The sequence below is a fragment of the Staurois parvus genome, unplaced genomic scaffold, assembly GCF_062004578.1.
Source record: "Staurois parvus isolate SC_StPar_1 unplaced genomic scaffold, SC_StPar_1.0 ptg000137l, whole genome shotgun sequence".
NCBI classification, from domain to species: Eukaryota; Metazoa; Chordata; class Amphibia; order Anura; family Ranidae; genus Staurois; species Staurois parvus.
The window spans coordinates 16,095,001-16,105,912 of NW_028317933.1; the positions used below are offsets into that span (position 1 = coordinate 16,095,001).

Sequence of the window (10,912 nt, forward strand, 5' to 3'; positions counted from 1 at the left end):
CAATACTTTTGTCCAGCCCATTTTTGGGGTTTTGTGTGACATTATGTCATATTTGCTTTTCTGCCTCTGTTTTATATTTGTTCCAATACATACAAAGGGAATAAACATGTGTATAGCAAAACATGTGTTAATGCAATACCTTTTTTGTGTGAAATACTTGATTTTCAGGAAAAATATCAAGGGTGCCAACAATTTCGGCCATGACTGTATATATAACGTATAATAAATGTGTAAACACTTACACTTATGGGCAGATCATTGGTAGTATATGATGAATAAATAAATGTAAGGGAAGGTGAATAGTATATGCGGCTGGCCAGCATGTGTGATCTACTGCCATGTAGCTGAATACTGATACTGTGGGATGAGATGAGATGATGCTGGAATGTGGTGTCATAGTGGTATAAAACGTGGGGCTGGAGCGCACGCCAACATGTGCGCTCCAGCCCCACATGTTTTATACCACTATGAGTGCGCAGCACAGCGATCTGGTGTCCGCTTTGTCTGGATCGCTGTACGGGACTTCTGTGTGAGGTCCCGACCATGTGATCACTGATTGGCCAATCAGTGATCAAATGAATAGGTGTAAGCAAGATGTCACTTCTGACATCATTGCTTACTACTAGTGAAATCTGTGAATGATCACAGAGATCACATGGCTCACAACAGCCTTGTACCATGTGACAAGCTGTGACCAATCACAGCTCTCACAGTATTTCTCAATGGCTGCAAGAATGCAGCCAGAGAGAAGGAGAAATTATTGATTTTACAGCCTTTATGGGTGTAAAAGCAATCGGTGTAAAAAAAAACTTCATCACCCCCACAAGTAGTACAGTGTCACTATGGTGACACTGTGGTGCTAGGGTGACAGTATGTTAAAAAAAACATAAATCTAAAAAAATAAAATAAAAATGTGAAAAAAACTTTTTTGGTTATAAACTAATTTTGGGTTTTTTTTTGTTTTTTTTTTTTACTAAAAAGATAACTGAATAAATTTTGGCCAAGATTTATGAAGAAATATTTATTTGCAAAATTTTATAAGAAAAACACTTATAAATACCAACAAAATAAAGTTTTATCTGTCTCAAAAAAATGCTAAAAATTCATATGGGTATAGTGTTGCATGACCGCGCAATTGTCATTCAAAGTGCAACGGCACTGAAATCTGAAAATTGGCCTGGACAGGAAGGGGGGGTAAAAGTGTCCGGACATGAAGTGGTTAAAGTGGCTGTTTTGGAACAAGCATTCAGATAAGAACTTGCCATTTTTTTTTTATTTTTTTTTTGTTCAGGAACATGGACAGGTGGTACTGGAAGCCTTTTGCCATATTTCCTTTATTACCATTTTCCATTAAACTGGTATTGACAGTCTTCTGTATCTACCAGAGCTTATTTTTGTATGCATTAGTGAATGCAGCAGCTCAGTCTCAGATTGCTGATACAATGACTCCTGGACAGACAATCATGGTTGTGTTTTGGGGGTTTAGATGAATGTTTTCTGGTACAATAATTATTTGAAAGGAAATACAGTGCGAGATTCACCCACGCAGAGGGCCTTGTACTGTGATATATAGATGAAAATCGCTTACACCTTCAAACAGCAATTGCCGAACATGGTGGGTGCAGGCATGGCTGGATAATGAACCGTATTTCAGAGAATGAACAGTTCGGCCACAACTGGGTCCAAAGACCCAGGTATAAGACCATAAGGAAAGTAGAGAAGATGGAAGTACAGAGCAAGAAAAGGAGAAGAAAAAGAAGGGTGGGATAGGGAAATACCACATGCATTGGTGCCATAACTTGCTGGGTGTAGCGTAGGGGAAAGATAGATGTAAGATAGCCAAGGTTTCCATACTATTTTTTAGGAATTTTGATGGGAGTCATGCAAGATGCTGGGCACCTTTTTATTCATAATCCCTGGTCAGTCTTTCACTGCTGCAAATGAGACTGGGTTTCTTCCAGGCCTTGGCACTGTTAATCACAAGAAACAAACAGGTTGCCAGCTTCTGTTGGTAGGAAAATGATTTACCTGATTTTGATGGGTACCCGCTCACACTTCTACTCTGACTACCTAGGCGATCAGAAGCGTACGTTCTACCACCCCTACCCCCTGGACTGGAGCTCCTCTTTAATAAGATGTTCTATGCTGCCTTCAGGGTCCTAGTGTTGAATGAGCATTTTGCAGTAGTAGACCAAGTGTGGAAACTCCATGTGGTTGTTACAGGTGGGGTTAAGGGTGTGAAGGGAAGGGTGAGCGGAATGTGCAGACAGCCTATGTAGTCTAATTCTGCTGCATATACAGTATAATCCTTCTCCCGTTCCCTCACAGGTGTGCTTTAAAACAGTATGTCATAAGTGCTGCTTATAGGGTTAAAAGGATACACAAAGAATGAGTTTTAAAGCCACAATTTTCTTTCCGATTTTGAATAGTTGGGATTTGGGAAGGATTAGAACCCCTGTCAGGTTTGTATTGCCCTCTGTGCCTTCACTAGTGATAGGGAGATTTGATCTTCTCTATTTAAAAAGAAATCTCAGTGATTTATTTGATTGCACGATTCACGCACTTGTTTGCACATTATATATTCAAGTATGATATAAGATATTTATGATTATGATATACGTGATCTTTCTATTTGCTCTTGTGACCACTGGACTGAAAGTGATTGGAAATCCAAACATTGTTTTTGTTGTCACCAGAACTGGAATAGAAATGAACTCCTCTTGGTGATTACTTAGAGGGGATTTTTCTTACTTTGAAGAGATTTCCTGTACTTCCTGTTGTGTCCACAGAAAATGAACTGAAGGGAAATCTCCCCAATGGGGACATATGCAGGAAAAAAAGACAATTAACTACTTCGTGACCACCCTATAGCAGAAGTACTGCTACAGGGTGGCAGGGATGCGCAAAATCACGTTTTTTATATATGGGATTTTGTATTTCCGGGTAGGGGGCGTGCATGCTCCTTACCCGCGCCGCTGTTGGCTCCTCGACATGTCAATCACCAGGTCCCGGATGCAGATTCTCAGCTGGGACTCGGTGATCGTCGGCGGAGCTGACAGGAGAGGTCTGTATGTAAACAATACAGATCTCCCTCCTGTCAGCACAAACAGGCTGCAGCAGAGCAATACAAAGCAGTATGTCTACACAGTAAAACGCACTCAGTTAACCCTTTGATCCCCCCAGATGTTAACCTCTTTCTGCCCAGTGTCATTAGTACAGTGTCAGTGCTTTTTATTACCATTGATCACTGCATTAGTGTCACTGGATGTCCGTTCCCCCCCGTGTCAGAATGCCTGCCGCAATCTCGCAATAAGTAGCTGATCGCCTCCATTACTAGTAAAATAAAAATTCTAGTATATATTCCGCCATTTGTAGACGTTGTTATAAGTTTCACGTAAACCAATTAATTTACACGTATTGGGATATTTTTTAGCAAAGACATGTAGCAGAATACACTTTGGCCTAAATTTCTGACAAAATTTTATTTATACATTTTTTTTTTTTTATATTGGACATGTTTAATAGCAAAAACTGGGGAAAAAAATAATAATAATAAATATATATATATATTTATTTTTTTTATTTTTTCCAAAATTTTCGGTATTTTTTTGTTTATAGCACAAAAAAACTATAAACCGCACAGGTGATCAAATACCACCGAAAGAAAGCTCTATTTGTGGGGAAAAAAAGGACATACATTTCATTTATGTACAACATTGCATGACCGCGCAATTGTCAGTTAAAGTAATGAAGCGCAGTATCACCAAAAATGGCCTGGTCAGGAATGGGGGTAAATACTCTGGAGGGCAAGTGCCTAACCTCTCACTTATCTACAACTTTAAACCTGTCTCCCTGTAATATAAGTAAGGGTACAGTACTCTAATTTCAAATCATGGCAGAGCCCTTTAATTTTTGTTTTTTCAGCTAAACCTTCCAAGCCAAAGAAACAGAAGAAAACAGTGTTTGACGAGGAGCTAACAAACACAAGCCGCAAAGCCCTGAAAAAATACAGAGCGGGGTAAGTCACTTTATATTCATCCATCCTGTGATGAGGAAGTAGTGGTTGATGAAGCCACGTGCATGTTATTTGTATAGGCACAATTCATCTCACTGGCAGAGGCTGGTAAAACCAGCAAGGGAGAATGTCACCAGCACACCGAGAATCACCAATATGGGTCCAAACGGTTTAATAAACGATCACATAGTTACAGCAAGGCAACGTTTCGGAGTCCCACAGGACCCCTTCATCAGGCATGTGACCATGCAGGACTCCGAAACGTTGCCTTGCTGTAACTATGTGATAGTTTAATAAACCGTTTGGACCCATATTGGTGATCCTCGGTGTGCTGGTGACATTCTCCCTTGCTGATTCTGTTCGGTTCCAGCCAACGTTCGCTGCAGCACCCACTTATACACACAGCCATTTTCAATGCAGGAACGTGTGCGTTTGGATTGTACACTTGCATAGAGGCTGCTAGAAGGAACTGCACTATTGAATTCCATCCAAACCACAGCAGTTATAACCAAATTACAAAATAAAAAAAAAAAGTCTACAATATTGTTGGACACAGCACAATGTAAAATGGCATTGAACAAGAACTGGCCCTCCATAATGGCGAGAGTTCCTATTAAAACACTACTTTATGCATTTCTTTCTGGACCGTACAGTAGGCTATGCGGAAAGTAGTACAAGCGCCTAAGTATATAAGTAACAAGCTGCTATGCACAAAAAAGGTACCAATATCACCCTAAAAACAACAATGTATATATGAAGTGCAGCGCTCGGTATTAAAAACAAATATATGCATTGGAATGGAGGTTGATCCCATACAAATGTAAGTTCAAACAACAAAGAAATAGTCCAGGAAATTATTATAAAGATTAAAGTACTCAGGTGACATGAGTCCAGTATCCGTGTGGTAGTGATAAAGCAATGCGCACTCACCGGACGCACATATTAAATACGCTTTTGTATATGAAAAATCCAGATGTCATCTGATAGTGGGTGGTCCTCCTTCTGTTAGGTATGAGGCTGGTGGTCCTCTTCCACTAGGGGTCCTCCTATGTGCTCGTGGTAGGTGTTATCCCTCTGGGTGAGCTGGGTTCCACTATGTAGTAGTAATCCGTCCCAGGAACGTGTCTGTGAACTGTAGTCACAGAGGCCGAGGTCCTTTCCAGCTTTTCCAACCCCGGCTGCCACGGAGACAGACGGCTAGTGTTTACTGACGCCACTTCCCATAATGCAGTTTTTGACTGCTGTACTACCCAGCAATAGAATAATGCTGAGAACATTTTTTGGATTTGTGAATTTCCTTGCACTTTCACTAGATAACCATGCTAACCATGCAGGCACTTCCACTAGATAGTAGTGTAGGGTGAATGCTTTGAAGCATCTTGGCCACAAACCGTATAAGCTGCATTTAGAATTTTTCAATTTTTTTTTTTTTTACAGTTACAAATATTGTAATATAATGTACAAACGTAGTACAAAATGCTCAAATGTCACCTTTAAAAATAATTTGTACTATGAAACATTGATTCTATAAACAGACATATGATCTTCCGCAATGTACAACTTGCTGAGAAATACAAATTTTCACATCAGTACAAAGGAAAAGGACATTTGCATTCACTGCCTAAAACCATTTTATAACATAAAAATAAAGAAACAGACAACTGCATCCTGCGCCAATATTCCAAATAGCAAAATACTAAAATTCCATTTCTGACAATATTAAGGAGATCTTTCATATTCAAGCGCATATTTTATGTGTAATTTTAAAGTAGAAATCTTCTTGTTTGCGTTTTTTTTTTTTTTTTTTTTTTTTATTATTATTATAGATCTCACTCTTAGCTTGTTGTTTGAAAATATTATGTGGTTTGAGGTTCTTTGTCTTCTTGCAGCCCATCTTTTGAAGACCGAAAACGTCTGGGAATTCAACAGCGCAGGAAAGGAAATTTTAAATCTAAGTCACGGTATGTTGGGAAATATAGGATTAGATTATATTGTAATCTTTAATATTTTTTCTTTATCTATGGGAAAAATATTTTCCAACCATGTGGTGCTTTGTGTTCTTTTGCCTTCCATGAGGGAACAGCATTCTTTTGGAGACTGGTGAACCCTGTGCAAGGAGCTATAAAGCGAAATTACACTCTGAGCACTACAAAACAAAAGCTCTATTTAATTCATTTTTAATATCCAAAGCACACTTCCCAAGCATCCATTTCTCCATGTTTTATTTTGCTGAGAAATCACTTTGAAAAACACTACCCTAGCATTCCTGGCTGTGGCCATCTTGAGTAAGGGCAGATGATTCATGTAGCATTTACTTCCTGGAATCCATCTGACCTTAACTCAGGCATGAGGGTGTGCTTAGCTGAGGATACCCCTCCTCCCCTCCTGAAGATTTCGGGGATATATGACATCATTTACCTAGCATGGAAACCAGGAAATAACTGAAGAAATGTTAAACAAAAACATTTTAAACTAGTTAATATGATATGCTTTCCTATCTATTTACTAATGCTAGCAGCATAAGGATTACAAATAGTCAGTGTTGATTGAGAGAGTGAAGTTCCACTTTAATGTGCATGAGAATTTGATCCCAAAGCTACATGTATTTTGCCCTCAACTGATGCCCATATATTGCCTAGAGAGAGGTTTACAGGCTTTTTATGACTTTGTGCCTGTTAATGTCCTACTGTGATTTTGCAGTTTTTCTATAAAAAAAAAAAAATAAAAGCGTGCCAAATAAAACTTTTTATAATTTATTCAAATGTATAAACCTTTATATAGTTATGAAAATTAGTCATACAGCTATTGTCAGGTTAAAGAGGAGCTCCAGGTTCCCCCCCAAAAATTAAGTCAGCAGCTACAAATACTGTAGTTACTGACTTTTAATATTAGGACACTTACCTTTCCAGGGATCCAGCAATGTCCTCGCCCGAGCCGATTCTTCAATCAGCTTTGGGCGCAGGCACCTTAAGTAAGGGAAACCAGCAGTGGAGCCTTGCAGCTGCATAGCAGGTTTCCTACTTCGCATGCACAAGTCATGCCGTGCTTTGTGAATGGTCCCCTAGTCTTCTGGGACCTGTGATGTGCCCCAGAAGACCGTGGAGGAGGGGAAACTGTCAAACCAGATACCTGCTCCCCCCCTAAATAGTACCAAATGTGGCAGTGGAGGTTGTAAGCATGCGGAACTTCCCCTTTTGGGGGAGGTTCCGCTTTAACCGATACTAAACTTGGCCTGGGATCCTGACCTCTGATCAGGAAAGTATTAAGAGCAAAGTGGTTGTGGATAAAAGATACCTTTGTGTAACTGCGGCTTTAGATGTTGGAAAAATCGGAAGAATCTGACACGTACAGGTTTCTTGGATTATAATAAAGTAAACTTTCTAGGGAGAAAGTGTGACTTTTTGGTGGGATCATAGTGAAGGAGGTTATTGATTGTTTTGTTTAGGTTTGTTGGATTCTTTGCTTGGCCAAGCTGTCCGCTCCTGCTTTGCCACCAAGGTCTGATAGCATTTTGAAGCACAGCTTTGTGTTATGTCAAGGAATTGTGCTGTGCAGGGGAAAGCATCTGCTATGTGAGGTGCATCATCTAGTGCACAAAGTTTGTGAAATTACCTCTCTGGTTGACACAGCTCTGCACTTTGGTTGGCTTAATAAACACATTGAGGACAAGTGACCGTCTTGACAGTAGAAGTGTTTTATGATGTTTTACTGTCCTGAAATGTATTAGGGACCGTGAGGCCTTTTCCACTAAAGACAGATTGTAGATGTCTGCGTTGAATTCTAAGATGTGTTGAGACTTCGCTGTGATGATTTGGACAAGAAAATGATAGGAAAAGCATAAATACATCTTCATCCTTGCTAAGCTGACTGTGCCTTGGCTCAAGGCCGAAGTACTGGTCTGCTATTAGCAAACCATTTGTATAAATGGGTTTATGTATAGGATGGGACTTTTCTTTAACCTGTACACTGTTGTTACACCTGAGGGAAAAACTGTCATGTTCTGAGGTGGTTAGCCTTTAAATGGTTGGTTTTTGTTTTGTTTTTTCTAAATAATAAAATATCTTTTTTTTTTTTTTTTTTTCTTTTTTCATCTCAGGTATCGCAGGAAGTGATGTCCTGTTCTGGTTTCTGCAAGACATTCTACAAAAAGACTTTACTCTATCTGGACTAAATATTTCATGTATCTGGAGGAGAAGCACTGTCCAACACATGTATGATGGTACAAGGAATGTATGGATGGGTTCTGGCCAGCAGTTGAGTAGGGAAACCAGTACCGCCCCAGAGCTCTATGCTTCTACAAACGCAGTGGCTGATTGCAATGCATATTTCCATGATGGGTTCCCTATAAGCCAGAAGATGGTACCATGATCACAGCAACCAGTGGATGAAAGTACTCCAATTTTCTATTTTTGTTTGCGATGTGAACTACTTTTTATTAAAAAAAATAAATATTAATAAAAAGTTAGAAATTTTTGCATGAGTTCCATTCGCAAGGGGGAGGGGGCGGCATGGTTGGAATATATGGTATAGACTGCAAGACTACTGCCTTAGAGCCATATCCATACTCAAAACAATGCATGAAAAAGTGAATTTGTAATTTGAGTTGTTATAGTTGCTGCCACACCTAACAGGTTTGTGTACATTTATGGTCATCCAACAGATCTGTTCTGTTCCAGGATGCATACTGTATGGAAATTCTGACTTTATGTGCCACCCAGATATTAACCACCTCCCGACCGCCCTATAGCAGATATACTGCTACAGGGTAGCATGGGTACGCAAAATCACGTGTATATATACGTGATTTTGCATTTCTGGGGGGGGGGGGGGGGGGGGGGGGCGCGCACGCCATTCGCAGCCACGGGCGTCAATCACCGGGTCCCAGGCCGGTGATTACCAAGGATCTCCAACAGGGAGGAGAACTGTTGCACAGCACAGCCATCCAAAGCATTGTGCTTATAGTGAAGTCCCATAGTAAAACACACAGTTAACCCTTTGATTGCCCCTCATGTTAACCCCTTCCTGCCCAGTGCCATTAGTACAATGTCAGTGGTATTTTTTTTTTATTTTTTTTTTTAAGCACTGTATTGATGTCAGTGACACCAAGTCAGTTCTTCCCCCCCCCCCAGTGTCAGAATGTCTGCCGCAGTCCTGCTATAAGTCACTGATTGCCACCATTACTAGTAAATTCTAAAACAAAAATCCCAAAACGTAAATTAATTGGTTTACGTGAAAGTTATAGCAAAGACATGTAGCAGAATATATTTTGGCCTTAATTTGATTTTTTTACTGGACATGTTTAAAAGTAAAAAAAAGTCAAAAATATTTTTCTCAAAATTGTCGGTCCTTTTTTTTTTTTTTTTTTTTTCTATTCTATAGTGGAAAAAATAAAACGCACAGGCGATCAAATACCACCAAAAGAAAGCAACTCGTGGGAGAGAAAAAAAGGGTATAAATTTCATTTGGGTGCAGCGGTGCATGACTGCGTAATTGTCAGTTAAAGTAACTCTCAAAATGGCCTGGCCAGGAGGGGGGGGGGGGGGGGGTGGGTTGGAGGGGGTAAATCCTCTGAAGGGCAAATGGTTAATATACAACTACTGACTTTCAAAAGGAGTGGTGAACACAGCTACTTTCTGGTTACAAGGGAATATATGAACTGACATTGGAAGTGACATATGTTCCCTGAGATCCTCCCTCAAGCAAGTTACTGCGCTTCCTGCATGTACTGTAGAAAGTGATCACTTAAATTAATAAGCCAATGGCTTATGAGCTTTTTTTTTTTTTTAGGCATTCCATGTCCCCACCATTTTTTAGATAGAGAAACACGGTAAGTGGTAAAAGCACCCGCTGCTGCCTCAGCAAATCAGTAGTGAGTCCCTGGAGAATTGAGGATCTCGTGGATGCCACTGGTTCAGGATGAGGCTCAGGCAAGTTAGAGCGGGCTGTTACACACAAGGTTTTTTACCTTCATGCATAGAATGCATGCATCTTTCTTGACCATTGAGTGGCACAGGATGTCACCTACAGGAGGACTGGACACTAAAGCTACACTATATTGCCAAATGTTTTGGGACACCCCTTCAAATCATTGGATTCAGGTGTATAAAATCAAGCACCTATACATGCAGACTGCTTCTACAAACATTTGGGAAAGAATGGGTCACTCGCAGGAGCTCAGTGAATTCAAGCGTAGTACAGTGATAGGTTGCCATCTGTGAAATTTCCTTGCTACTAAATATTCCAGAGTAAACTGTTAGTGGTAGTATAACAGTGGAAGCAACTGGGAACAACTCAGCCACATTGTAGTAAGCCACGTAAAATGACAGAGCGGGGTCTGCATGCTGAAGCACACATGCAGAAGTCGCCAACTGTCTGCAGAGTCAATAACTAAAGCGCTCCAAACTTCAAGTGGTCTTCAGGTTACCACAACAGTGCATAGAGAGCTTCATGGAATGTGTTTCCATGGCTGAGCAGCTGCAAACCTTACATCACCAAGTGCAATGCACAGTGTTGGATGCAGTGGTGTAAAGCACGCTGCCTCTGGGCTCTACAGCAGTGGAGACGTGTTCTCTGGAATGCGTGTCTGTCTCTGATAGACATATCTGGGTTTGGTGGTTGCCAAGACAATAGTACTTGCCTGACTGCATTGCACCAAGTGTAAAGTAGGGGGGGGGATTATGGTGGGGGGTATCAGGGATGGGCTTGTGGCCCTTTAGTTCCAGTGAAGGAAACTCTTAAGGCATCAGCATACCAAGACATTTTGGACAATTTCATGCACCCAACTTTGTGGGAACAGTTTGAGGATGGACCCTTCCTGTTCCAACATGACTGTACACCAGTGCACAAAGCAAGGTCCATAAAGACATGGATGAGCGAGTTTGGGGTGGAGGAACTTGA

General features: G+C 40.6%; 1 protein-coding gene across 1 annotated transcript in view; it reads left to right on the forward strand.

The window, feature by feature from the left end:
- The window catches only part of DDX27 (DEAD-box helicase 27), a 43,638-nt gene extending 35,150 nt beyond the window's left edge, over positions 1-8,488 (forward strand). The window contains exons 19-21 of the mRNA XM_089673404.1: positions 3,925-4,018; positions 5,905-5,976; positions 8,112-8,488. Of these exons, the coding sequence (XP_089529530.1) occupies positions 3,925-4,018; positions 5,905-5,976; positions 8,112-8,127 (182 nt within the window). The 3' untranslated portion in view covers positions 8,128-8,488. The remainder of the gene's footprint in view (positions 1-3,924; positions 4,019-5,904; positions 5,977-8,111) is intronic.
- The last annotated feature ends 2,424 nt before the right edge of the window (positions 8,489-10,912 follow it).